The 13,063-nt window shown below is 39.2% G+C and overlaps 2 protein-coding genes across 2 annotated transcripts; both read left to right on the forward strand.

The window, feature by feature from the left end:
• Positions 1-980: 980 nt before the first annotated feature.
• Positions 981-3,875, forward strand: LOC135605781 (protein NRT1/ PTR FAMILY 2.13-like). Its single transcript, XM_065096243.1, has 4 exons — positions 981-1,133; positions 1,218-1,435; positions 2,220-2,791; positions 2,868-3,875. Exons 1-4 carry the CDS (start codon positions 1,028-1,030, stop codon positions 3,739-3,741), a joined length of 1,770 nt encoding a protein of 589 aa, XP_064952315.1. The 5' UTR covers positions 981-1,027; the 3' UTR covers positions 3,742-3,875.
• Positions 3,876-4,133: 258 nt separating this feature from the next.
• On the forward strand, positions 4,134-12,988 carry LOC103975711 (exonuclease 1). The gene is made up of 14 exons (XM_009390764.3): positions 4,134-4,444; positions 6,357-6,476; positions 6,664-6,787; positions 6,974-7,111; positions 7,254-7,463; positions 8,211-8,386; positions 8,482-8,554; positions 9,408-9,531; positions 10,394-10,623; positions 10,694-10,748; positions 10,824-11,176; positions 11,264-11,315; positions 12,200-12,419; positions 12,520-12,988. Exons 1-14 carry the CDS (start codon positions 4,284-4,286, stop codon positions 12,572-12,574), a joined length of 2,091 nt encoding a protein of 696 aa, XP_009389039.2. The 5' UTR covers positions 4,134-4,283; the 3' UTR covers positions 12,575-12,988.
• Positions 12,989-13,063: the final 75 nt, after the last annotated feature.

Below are 13,063 nucleotides of genomic sequence, written 5' to 3' on the forward strand. Positions count from 1 at the left end.
TTAAAAAAATTAATATAATTAAAATTTTATACATTAATTTAAATATAGTTAGGACACCTACCAACCTGAGCACTTCAACGCATGACTTGCTGCATGCAAGCAAACATATGTAAGTGAGAGAGAGAGAGAGATGTGCACGAAGCAAAGTGATTTGAGACTGTTTAAGAGTTCATAAGAATTATGAGCTGCTGCATGAAAGCAGAATAAGAGATTATATTGAGTTGGTGCATGGAATCAAAATGCATGTTACAGGTCTTCCTTGCTGCACGATAGCAAACATATGTTTCGAGTCTTCCTAAAGCGAGGAAAGATGAGCATGAAAGCAAATAAGAGATTGTGCATCATCTACCACAAGATACATGAGTTGCTTCATGAAAGCAAAACAAACATGACTTTTTGCATGAAGCAAATTGATTTAAGACTCCCAGGCAGATGACTTGCTACATAAAACCAAACATATACATATCACCAGATCTTTGCCTTGTGATATGACTTGCTGATTTAAAGGCTCCAAGGGACATGACTTGCTGATTCCCAAGGTGAAGAGATATATGAGGTACATGAGAGCAAGTTGATTGAGACCACAGAAGAGCTCTCAAATCATTATAGATCAATTCAAATTTTTTAGAGGCGTTTCTTCTTATCTCGAGGATTATTTATGCTTCTACTTAGAGACAAATACTGCACCGTTCTTTGTCTCTCCTGCCGGACCGGCCACATCAGATCTGTCTCTTGCCATTTCACTTCTTTGGATACTAGTGTTGCTCTCGCGCTACCTCCGATCTCTGCACAGATCGGACAAAAGAATCTTTCCTCCACAAATTATTATCGCAGCATGGAATCATTTGCACTGTCAAGTGGACATTTAGAAGATTAAATGCAGGTTAAATGTAACCCCGGCTTCAACCTCGGTAACTCCTCATTAATGACTGCCTCAATCTGCACTTCCTCTCTCTCTCTCTCTAGTATAAATGCCGGAGTGAGGCTATGGAAGAGGTCGAGCAAGAGCAGTCGGAGTGACAGTTCCATGGATCACAACCCACTGCTTCTCGACGGTGCCGGAGGCGCCTCCGACGAGACCGGCCGAGAAGAGAGGAAGCCTGGAGGATGGAAGTCGATGCCGTTCATCATAGGCACGTACCGGAACTCTTCTTCCTCACTTCTTTCTCCTTGCGTGCCATGTGCGTGTGCGTGAAATTAAACTTTCATGCCGCCAGGGAACGAGGCGTTCGAGCGGGTGGCGACCTACGGCCTGACGGCCAACTTCATGGTGTACCTGGTGGAGCAGTACGGCATGAGGCAGATGGCGGCCGCAAACTTGTGCAACATCTTCTCCGGCACCAGCAACGCCGCGCCGCTCCTCGGCGCCTTCGTCTCCGACGCCTACTGGGGCCGGTTCCGCACCCTCGCCTACGCCTCGGTGACCACCTTCCTGGTGCATGCCTCCTCCCCTCTCCCTTCTCCTCCTCCAATCCTTCACTGATTACTGAACATTACGAGCTGCATCGACCATGAACGCGAGAATGCAGCAGACTTGAGATGAATTCATCCGCAATGCAATAAACTGAATCACTTGGATCGGCATTCTCTCCATGAACGCATCTCTCTCTCGTTTCCTTGGATAGGGAGATCCAATGAACCGTGCACCGGACATTGCCCGCGGTGTCCTTGTTCGGGAGTTTGAACCTCTGGACCACAATTATTGAATGCCCTCAATTACAGGGTAATGACTAGTACTCAGTATTTATGAAGTGGTAGGACTCATCTGCTACAGATCTATTCTTCGGTTCGAACTTATTTACCTTCTGTTAGATTCTTGTCCCCTTCATTAACGATCTTAAGATCTTTTCTACAATGCCACATGTTTCACGTCCAAAGCCCGTCGGTACAGGAGCAACATTAATGTATAGATATTTATTTGGGCCCGAAAAATTGTTGCCGGTGACTGTGGATAATAAATATCATCTTTTAATAATTAATAGACGTTTTTATGGGAATAAATTTAAAAGTAATAAAAAATTAAGGTTTTCTTTGAGGAATTTATTTATTTATTTTATTATTTTTGAGAATAAATAATTATTGGAAATTTTTGCTGATAATATTTTTTCTTTCGACAGCAATGGGATTTGTGTTCGACAAAAAGTAGCGAATAATAATTAAGAAGTATTTCGGTGATTTAGATATGGAATCTTATTTGATTGATCCGATGATTGCTGCAGGGAATGGTAGTGCTGACTTTGACGGCAGCAGTTCCTAAACTCCGGCCACCGGTAGATGAGGAATCCGGGAAACCCTTGGGTCCCTCCGGCGCCCATTTGGCCATACTATTCTTGTCCCTGGCACTCCTAGTCCTCGGCGCCGGCGGCGTTCGCCCCTGCAGCCTACCTTTCGGCGTCGACCAATTTGATCGTAGCACAGAGCAAGGGCGGCGCGGCCTCAACAGTTTTTTCAACTGGTACTACTCCATCTCGACCGGCGCAACGGTGGTGGCCATGACAGCCGTCGTCTACATCCAAGACAGTGTCAGCTGGCCGCTGGGGTTTGGCATCCCAACGGCGCTGATGCTCCTCGCCATCATCTTCTTCTTCGCCGGGATCAGGCTTTACGTGTTCGTGCCGCCGGAGGGCAGTGTCTTCTCCGGCGTCGTGCAGGTCCTCGTCGCCGCGTTCAGAAAGCGCGAGCTTCGATTGCCTGCACCAAACGATGCGGCGGAACAGGAGACGCTGTTGTACAGCAACCATGCTAGGAAGAGCACCGTGGTGATGAAGCTTCCCCTGACACATCAGTTCAGGTAGAAAGCCCCCTTCTGAACATGCAATGGAAACGGCGTTCTCCATTAGATGCGATCGGTTGGTACTTCTTTGCAGGTTCTTGAACAAGGCTGCTATAGTATGTGAGGGCGACGTGAAGGAAGACGGTCGCTCTGCAGATCCCTGGAAACTGTGCAGTGTGCAGCAGATCGAGGAGGTGAAATGCCTGATGCGCATCGTGCCCATCTGGGCCTCCGGCATCATCTGCTTCGTCGCCCTGACACAACAGTGGACTCTGGCGGCTCTCCAGTCCATGAAAATGGACCGCCATCTCGGCCCGAGCTTTCAGATCCCTCCTGGCTCCCTGGGCATCATCTGCTTGATGGCCATAGTCCTCTTCATCCCTGTCTACGACCAAATCCTCGTTCCCATGGCCACGAGCATCACCGGGGTCGAGGGCGGGATCACACTCCTACAGAGGCAAGGCGCCGGGATGGCCATCGCCATACTGTCCATGGTGGTGGCCGGTTTAGTGGAGAAGAAGAGGAGGGACTCAGCTCTAGCCCACGGCGGCGCGGACGGGAGCTCCCCCCTCTCGGCGATGTGGCTCGCGCCGCAACTCTGCCTGATGGGCGTAGCCGAGGCCTTCAACGCGGTCGGGCAGGTGGAGTTCTACAACCGGCAGTTCCCGGAGCACATGCAGACGTTGGCAGGGTCGCTCTTCCACTGCAGCCTGGCGGGTGCGAGCTACCTGAGCTCCTTTCTCATCGCCTTCGTCCAAAAGAGAACCGGAGGGCCAGGCCGAGCCAGTTGGCTGGACGACGACATCAACGTCGGCAAGGTAGACTACTACTACTACCTGATCGCCGCCTTGGGAGTAGGCAATCTGCTATATTTCATGGTCTGCGCGCATCTCTACCGCTACAAGGGCACTCCAGAGCCGGAAGATGGATGCAAGGACATTAAAGGAAGCTTGCAATCTGCAGCATAAGCTACAAATACAAGAGGAGAATAAGAAGATAGTAGTTGTTGTTAGAGAACACCATGCTGCCAAAAGGTTGTAACTCGTTGCAGTAGTCGCACGCACGAGCAATGTGATGACAAGCTTTGATTTGGATATGATTCTATATATATAATTATAGTCTAATATATATATATATATTATTTCAATCATCTAAATAAAATAGTTACACATTTTAAAGCAATAATGACAAGTTTTCTTTCTTCTTTTCTTTTCCAATAAGATTATATATATATATATATATATGTTTTGTTTATAAAATATAATTTTATAATGACCGTCAACTGAAATAGAACAAGAACAATAAGACCACGTGAATGTCACGTGACATAGACAGGCTTTTCATTTCCCGCCTCTTCTCTCATCGAACCCTCGGTTTTTCGATCTTTCTTTCCTTTTCTTGGAGGACGAAATGGGAAGCTTCGAGCCAAGCGAGAGGAAAGAAGTGGCAGAGACGGCGACGTCGAGAGGGTAGACGCGATCGGTTTGGCTGCGACGGCGGACGAGGAGCGATGGGGATCCAAGGGCTGCTTCCCTTGCTCAAGTCGATCATGGCGCCTATCCATGTGGAGGAGCTCCGAGGCCAGACGGTGGCGGTGGACGCCTATTCCTGGCTCCACAAGGGCGCCTTCTCCTGCGCCACCCAGCTCTGCAAAGGCCTCCCAACCTCGAAGTACTCCTAAACCCATTTCCTTCTACTGTTCTTTTTCGCCCGAAGGAAAATACTCTTCTAGATATGTAATTATGGAGGCTCTCATTGCCCATTTTGAGAAGAAAGATTCTTCTTTTTTGTTATTACTCCACTGTCGATCCATTTTCTTTTCTTCCTATTGGTTTCGACAGAGGTTTCTTTTTTCTCTTTCTTGATATTTCTTTACAAAAAAGGCATTTTGTGTTTCTGTTCTCCTGTCGTCGTTTTCATTTTATTTTCTCCTCCAGAGAAACCTTATGAAGAGCAAAGGGGACAAAGACAAGAACTCGGGAAAAAAATGATCTGACATTCATGGTCTTCTTTTCTTTTCTTGAGTCTTGGTTCACGATTCTTTTTCCTTCTTTTTCTATTTTTCCCTGAGCAATTTCATGGAAGTTTCCATCTCTTGCCGCCATTCCGCTTTGTATTCTTCATAAAGAAGACGACTGCTGTTTAATTACCAGGATTTCGTTTGGACTTTAAATTTTCAGCTTGGTGCATCTTCATGTAAGCTTGTCATTTTACCCAAATTCTGGGGCATTATACATTGTTCTGTCATCAGCTGAAATCATTATCGTCATACAGTTTTTCGATGATACTCTTGATTTATCTTCGGGCAGACATGATCATGATATCGCCCTCGAACATTCATCTAATCTAACATCTTATGTTGTCCATGGACATTTTCTACGGTTTGCAAATATTGTCCCTTGGCATCCTATACATATGATTTTCCTGTAAGTGTAGATTTGCTGACGACTGAGAGATACTTGTAATTGACTAATGGAGTTTGAAATTAGCTAGGTTAATTCTGTGATCGCATTGTGACTCTGAAGTTGATTTAGGCTTTATAGTTGACCATTAATTTGTTCTATATTAAGTGCTTTTTCTTGGGATAGCTTTAAAAATCTTAGTTTCTTGTGGCAACCTACCTCTTATGTCCCGCTTTTGCAATGAAAAATTTCAAAAGAATGGTATGTTTCAATTGGTCTAAAGTACTATCTTTGGTCCTGATGCTATGGATTTCCATAGTTATGTTCTGTGCATTGCTCGATGCAGTTGCTTTTGGTGATGCTAAGTTTTAAAACTATATTCTTGAAGTGTAAATGCACTAGTAGTCAACTGATTCTGTTGCCTCTCATTTAACCGTATCAACTTTCTTAACGAAAGATGTAATTTTGCTGTGGCATTTTAGGTCTGCTTTGAAGGACTGCTTGTTGTGTATTTTAGTGGATTCTCTGTCTAATCATATTTTTAGGAAACCAATAGTTAAGCAGACTGGCTCGTCAAATCTTTGATAAACTCTGCCTTGATCATTCTTGTGAGAATTTCATTTCTTGTGATTGTAAACATACTTTTTTTCCAATCTCTTACGAGCTTGATAATTGTCCTTTGAGACTACAAGTTGTCCTTTTCTCTTAAGAATATATGTAGGCTTTACTTTCCTTCACTCTTGCTACTAGATTTACTTGTTTCAAGCTTCTTTTGTCGTTCCTTATTTTTAATGTTAATCACATTTTGAAATATGTCTATTACATTTTGCATTCAAAATGCTTTTCCTTTTCTCATTCTATCTTTGTGCAAGTTATCAGTCAACTTGAGGCAGTCAATATATGCAAAAATGCATTATTTTTTTGTCAGATATGTCCTCTTGACTTCAATTCTGATCCTAATATTTGAGCTAGTGATTTTAGATTTATATTTTTTTGCTGGGCACCTACGGAGCAGTATTCTGAAGCATGTATGTTTACTCAAAAGATGAGATTTAATAATGATGTTTGCTCTTATTTTTTCATATGGCTACAGCCTTCTACAATTGTTTTGCAAGAAACTTGTTAAGTTCTCAATGATATGATATCCTCTAAGTGCGACTAACTTATATGTGGAATTCTAGGCATATCGACTATTGTATGCATAGAGTAAATTTGTTGAAGCATCATGGTGTCAAACCTATTCTTGTTTTTGATGGTGGTATTCTACCGATGAAGATTGAACAAGAGACCAAGCGTTCAAGGTATCGACTGTGATTGGTAATATGCTTCAGCTTCATATTTGAGAGGAATGAAAGTTGATATGAGACTTCATCTTAGTGAGGGATGTCAAATGTCAATATGTTTTGCAGGAATATGCTGGTTCTTATGGTCTTAGATATATTACACAAAATGTCATGCATGATATCTAACTAAATGAAATGAATTCAGGACCAGGAAGGAAAATCTTGCACGAGCAATGGAACATGAGACATTGGGTAATTCTTCTGCTGCTTATGAGTGCTACCAAAAAGCTGTTGATATTTCACCTTTGGTTGCATTTGAACTAATCCAGGTAGGATATTTTTTTTTGGTTACTTCTAGATCCAACATTACTGAACTCCTTGCCCATGCTATGAGATAAACTCCCTATATTCTCTTAATAATGTCTTTTTTCTATGCATAATTTGTTGACTGACGCCACCATCACTGTCAAGCAACTTTGTCTAAATCTAATAACTTTCGAGATGTACTATTGCAGGTTTTGAAACAAGATCATGTTGATTACATTGTGGCACCTTATGAAGCTGATGCTCAGATGACATTCTTGTCCATAAATAGCCTTGTTGATGCTGTCATCACTGAAGACTCAGACTTGATACCCTTTGGTTGTTCAAGAGTGAGTATATGTTAAAAGACTTTCTACTAGTTGGCTTTAAAAATGTATATCTTAATTCTTAATCATTTAGTTATCTTTTTATTTATTTCTCTGTAGTACCTTGTTTCTTTTAAGATATTAACTTTTCAAGTACCTTATTCAGATTATCTTCAAAATGGACAAATTTGGCCAGGGAGTCGAGTTTCAAAGTTTACGTTTGGGAAAAAATAAGGAGCTTGATTTAACCGGATTCACCAATCGGATGCTACTTGAGATGTGCATTTTTAGTGGTTGTGACTATCTACCATCACTGCCTGGCATGGGCTTGAAAAGGGCCCATGCACTCGTCAAGAGGCTTAAGAGCTACAATAAGGTAAGTTAAAATTATATGCATCATATTAGGCACTGCAATCGGAAAGATGATGATTTACATCTATGGAATATATAGCTGTCCTCATCTTATCGTTTTCTATAGCACTATCTTTCACTATTTTGTACTCTAGTTTTCAATTTTTTGATAAGCTCTGAATTGTTTAAATCTAGTTTGTGCAATCACATGTTATACTATAGTTTTACCTTAAAGTATGTAACACCAACTGTAAATTTATTTTATCATGATTTTAGTTCAATTATTTAATTTGGTAATCGTCAGCCATTATACTGTTTAATTTAAACTGGTTTCTTGGTGCCTGACCAGTCAAAACTTATGGAGTAAGGGCCATCGTATCGGTAGAATAGTAAGCTGGAAGTAGAATAATGCAATTTCAGAATAGCTTTCTTTTCAATTTGAGTAGTAGAACATCTAACACTTTCACTTGCTCACCTTTTTCATTTTCTCATTTTTTAGGTTTTTCCACATATCCAGAGGACTTTTTTCCCCATATTTAGAGGATTTTACCTTGAGGGTTCATGTAGCTTAAGTTTGCATCATTCATGTCATGTTTGTCTATGTAGTGATATACTGAATCACATATTTGCCATCCTTGTTTTACCTTAATGAAACATTTTCTCTTCCTTCGTCCATAATTTACTGTTAACTTGATCATGTACTAAATTCTTGATTTTTGATGAATGTTTTGACCTTCAGTTATATTTTGAATAAGATATCTTGTTCATTCAGGTAATTAAGCACTTAAGGTATAGTGCTGTTTCTATCCCACCACTTTTTGAGGAATCATTCGGAAAAGCGATCTGGGCATTTCAGCATCAGAGAGTTTATGATCCGGCAAAAGAAGACATTGTTCATTTGACGGACATACCTCATGGTGTTTTTGAAGATTTGGATTTTCTGGGCCCATATCCTTCATCTGCTACTTATGTTTTTACTATACATGCCATGCTATATCCTTTTTTCCTTTGAAATGATGGTAGCTTTCCTTGACTGAATTTACATGGTTACCACAAGGTATAGCTAAGGAAATAGCACAAGGAGACATTGATCCATTAACGAAGATGCCATTCCAGGTTCTTCTAGTTGAACCTGATCTGCTGATATTAGCATATTCTTCAATTTTTTGGGATATTAGTTATGTAAATTCTGATATCTATCAGCCCTTAGCCTATTTAAGCATTACATATCTCTTGCAAAATTAAGTTGAACTTTGATGAAAATATCTTTGATTTTGTAACCCATTAGTATCTTTCTCCTGCATTTTCCTTCTTTTGATTAGCTTTATATCTGAAAACATAGAAGCTCAAGAATATGCTCAATTTTTAGTTCATGAAAAACAAAAGAGAGTTCTTGAAGAGCTCCATTCATAGAACATGGGAGGATTAGCCATTATTCTAATGGCTACATGTCCTCAAAGGTTGATTGGTTAATTAACCTTAAAGGGTGTTTGGTCAGCATGACATAGTACGGGTAATCCTATTTAGGCCGTATCTACTTACCAAAATTGAGGCTTCGAAACCTCAGCCAAATATTTTAGAAGGTGCTAATGGCTTGCTTGGTGAAGACCATATACATTACATGTTTAACTGATGCTACATTTACATGTTCCATCAAGTAGTAGACATATTATCACAACTGATTGTCAGCAGTTCCCCTCTTAAGCTGCATTAACTAATGCTCTTCTTTTTATGGTTATCTCGTGGTGTTTTGACTAGTAGAGGATGCTATATTAGTATTTTCTTGATAGTTGTGCATAATTATACTATTAACAGGTACTAGAAAGTATGTTCTTTCTAGATCCATTTTATTTGTTGTTGTTTAGCATATATTTTCCCATGGCTTCTTTTTTCCTAATTGGCCAAATTATTCCGCTTAACTTTTTCCAGATGATGTATTCATTGATTATTTCTCGATTTATGGTTGCAGGGAAAGGACACATGCAGACAATTGATGCTTGGTAGAAATTGCTTAGAAAAAGAATCTGTACCATCAAGTGGAAGGAAAAAGCTAGATTTGCCTGTCCAGAAAAATTTATTGACCAATTACTTCTGTATCCAAATGATTTTGACAAACTTAAATATTCCATTACTGAATCCATAATTAGCATCACAAATGAATGCTTTTGTGCATCACTTAATTGCTAGTTCATATTTAGTTAGATTAGCAGATTGCTATAATATGTTTACTTTTCTTTAGCCGTACATCATGATCTCCTATATGTAGCCAACAATAGCTGGATATAGCTTATGAAAATGAATAATATTTGAGTAAAAAAAATTGGGTTTTATACTTCAAGACGTTGTGATCCAACTTTCTTGTTTCTATACTTCAGGGTAAAACACATTCTTTCTCCATTTACTTTATCTGAATTCTCGGAGCAGTCTGGAAACTTTCTGATTTTTTTAATGTTTTCCTTTGTTATTTCTGATAGTAGAAGAATTGTAAGATTATCAAAGATAACGTTGTGAACTTTAAATGGGCATCTGCAATTTTCTTATTATCAAAGATAAATTGTCTTTGGCATGTTTTCTTGCAAGTGCAATAAAATTTTTAAAGGAAATCATCAGTAGTTTCATCTTGACCTGTTCTCCTTTTATTTACTATATGTGATCAGTGCTGTTGCCTGTTCTCATTCTTAGGCTTTAAGAAGCCAAAATGTTTTACTATTTCTTTCTTCTCCCCTTAAAACATCGTTCTCATTCATCTTTGACTGATCTAGTTAAGAAATCATTATTACAGTAATTCATTTTGCATTAGTGGTCATCAATTTCAAGAAACATCATCGACCTAGGCTCTATCATCCAGTTTATTCTTAAAGCTGCTATGGTATGTTTGTTTTCATTTCTTTTTACGTAAGTGAGGCATGCTTATAGATGTTTAGCATTCTTTTCCAATTCTTTAACAAAGTAAAGGTCTAGCGTCACTTGAAGCAAGACGGAAATTCAGAGCCCCCAAAGTCATGCCAAAAGAGTTGGTGGTGATGGACTCTGATTCTCCAAGTTCAGAAAAATATGATTCTGAATCACTTGGTTCAACAGAAGAGGCTACTTGTATCAATAATCACGCAGCACATGCCCCAGTCAATGCAAGCACTACTAATGATAGTCTGCCCGCAGAGGATTGTGTAGGAGATACAACAAAAGTATTGGAAATAATATTAAAGTTCATTTACAGTCTCTCGTGAAGAATACATAACTCTTTCTTCTTTTCAGATGGAAGATAAGTCTACCAATCACAACCAGAAAGTTAGCAGGCTACCTTTGAATAGTAAGTATGCAAAATTTTATCTGCCACCATTATAGAAATCATGAAAAACTTTTTCCTGTGTCTGAACCATAACAGGTGACCTTAAGGATCTGCAATGTTCTTCCTTATTGCCAGAGCTGAAGAATGAAACATGTAAACCATTTTTGACATCACACAAGGAATATGACTTTAAACTTCAAATGGCGGATGTCGATGTCACGACAAAGTCGACAAAAAGAAAAGTCATCGTCAAGAGCTCATATTTTAGGCATAAACTATCGGATGACAATGATCCTGAGAACCAAAATGATGGCACCAATGTGAATAATGAAAATTACGATTGCACTTCTTGTGATTGTCCTGTGCCTAATGGTGCATCATGTGGAAATGCATGTCTAAAAAGTGGCATGAAGAAAAGAAAGCCAGTCAATATCAGTGACAAGCAACTGGTGTGTTTGTCTGTTGTTTTGTGTGGTTCCTAGATTAAGTAGCTTTTATTTTAAGTGCTTTCTTGCTTATGCATTTTAATGAATCAGGGAGATCTAGGATCGAAGAATGCACGGACAACTTCAACTTATTTTGAAGAAGGTTTGGAATGGCTTTGCAATCATAAACAAATTATTCTGACATAGGATTCTATCAATTCTATCTTGCATGGGTCTATGATATAGTAATTTTTTGCTTTGATTTTTCATATCTTCTGTTTTAATGTGTATTAAAAAATTGTAAATAGCCATCTTATAACTATTAGTTGGGACATTACAGCATATTATTGTTGTATGACATCTTAAATATATTGCACATTCATGTATGACTTATATTAAATATTACATGTATTGTTCTCATCTTTTTAATTATGATTTCATGGAAAAGAAATTAGTAGTATATGACTTTAGTTATGGTCTGCAATGGCTCTCTTTTTATTTGATGCTTTGTATTAATTGACTATGTAATCTACCCTTGTGGATAGTTATTTAACTTGCAACCACTTGTCATGTGTTTATCCTGATTTTTGGTTCATCCCAAATGTATCATATTATGAAAGCTGAAAACTTGGTTGCTTAGATGTTTTTTAAAATATCAGAATAAAGGCCTTAGATGTTTTAGGGTTGCTAGAGCTTTCACTTAGATCTAATAGATAGACCCCTGAACTTGCAACTGGACCTTTTTTCTTTTTTATGGCATTCAAAACATAAGAGCATGTCATTTAACATTCCATTGCTTATTTCATTCAATATCACTAGTTGATGCTCTGACCGGTCACTCCATATTGTGATTTATGTTAACATTTTTTTCAAGCGAGTTAACATTTCAGCTTATCAAAACATTAAGCTTACTGCAATTTTCAATCTCAAGTTCCTTTAGTGAATTGGATCTGAGGAGGAAACGAATCCTCAATGCTTGTTCGAGAAATATGTATGTTTTGATTTCAAAAGTGTTGCATTACCCTTGGATGTTTTTTTATCCTGCAGATGGTGAAGCTTCTGATTCTAGCAACAAAGGCAAAGAGATGCAGGAGACTGGAAAATTTGGATGCAATATTTCGCACCTGAACAACTACACCGGTATAGCAGAGAAATCAATGGAAAAATTTGTTGCGCTCATTTCGTCCTACAGATACACTTCATCAGGTTCACGTGCAAGTGGCCTTCGTGCCCCGCTAAAAGATGTACAAAATACATGTTCTTCAAGGTATGTCTTCTACGCTTCATCTGAACAATCATCCGAATGTGTTTCTAAGATTATCTCCACCGCATGATCCTCATTTTTTGTTGTTTTGTTTTAAATGAAGGCGGACTGTTGCACCCATCAATATCAACAAATTTGCATATTCATCCAAAAAATAAAGATCGTCAGCAGGATCTTCCACGTGATGGATAATACTATCATCTGGGATCTGTATGTATAAGTGGTCATGCTCATTTATCCCCATTTCTTCTGGCTTTTCAACGCCTTTCATTCCCATACTCGTTATTCATTCACATTGCTACTCAAGGACTGAACATTGTCTTTCTATATTTATGCTAATACATGTTAGATTTTTGTTCCTCATCTTTGTGTTTGGTACTTGGAAGTATCTGCAAATTTGGTGAAAGTGATTGATTGGGCTACAAGTTTGAATATGAAGTAATAAGTTTAGGTGTCAGGTAAAAGGTTGACGAGTCCAACCGATGTAAGGTTCGATAAATCAGAATTAGTGGCTGCATGGTCAGTTGTTTGTCACTTCTTTGTCACCATCTCCGACTCCTATCATCCATCATCAAATCTTGGTTAGGCCTTTTTATACCAGTTCGTGATGCAGGAGGCACTATACTACTTTACTCCTAGTAGTCACT

The sequence above is a fragment of the Musa acuminata genome, chromosome BXJ2-2 (genome assembly GCF_036884655.1).
Source record: "Musa acuminata AAA Group cultivar baxijiao chromosome BXJ2-2, Cavendish_Baxijiao_AAA, whole genome shotgun sequence".
NCBI classification, from domain to species: Eukaryota; Viridiplantae; Streptophyta; class Magnoliopsida; order Zingiberales; family Musaceae; genus Musa; species Musa acuminata.

Excerpts from the sequence above, each read along its gene's own strand:
- LOC135605781 (XM_065096243.1), top strand. The coding sequence starts at position 1,028 with ATGGATCACAACCCACTGCTTCTCGACGGTGCCGGAGGCGCCTCCGAC. Across the intron at positions 1,436-2,219 it reads CCTCGGTGACCACCTTCCTG|GGAATGGTAGTGCTGACTTT; the intron begins GTGCATGCCTCC and ends TGATTGCTGCAG. Across the intron at positions 2,792-2,867 it reads CCCCTGACACATCAGTTCAG|GTTCTTGAACAAGGCTGCTA; the intron begins GTAGAAAGCCCC and ends ACTTCTTTGCAG.
- LOC103975711 (XM_009390764.3), top strand. The coding sequence starts at position 4,284 with ATGGGGATCCAAGGGCTGCTTCCCTTGCTCAAGTCGATCATGGCGCCT. Across the intron at positions 7,464-8,210 it reads GGCTTAAGAGCTACAATAAG|GTAATTAAGCACTTAAGGTA; the intron begins GTAAGTTAAAAT and ends TTGTTCATTCAG. Across the intron at positions 8,555-9,407 it reads TAACGAAGATGCCATTCCAG|GGAAAGGACACATGCAGACA; the intron begins GTTCTTCTAGTT and ends TTATGGTTGCAG.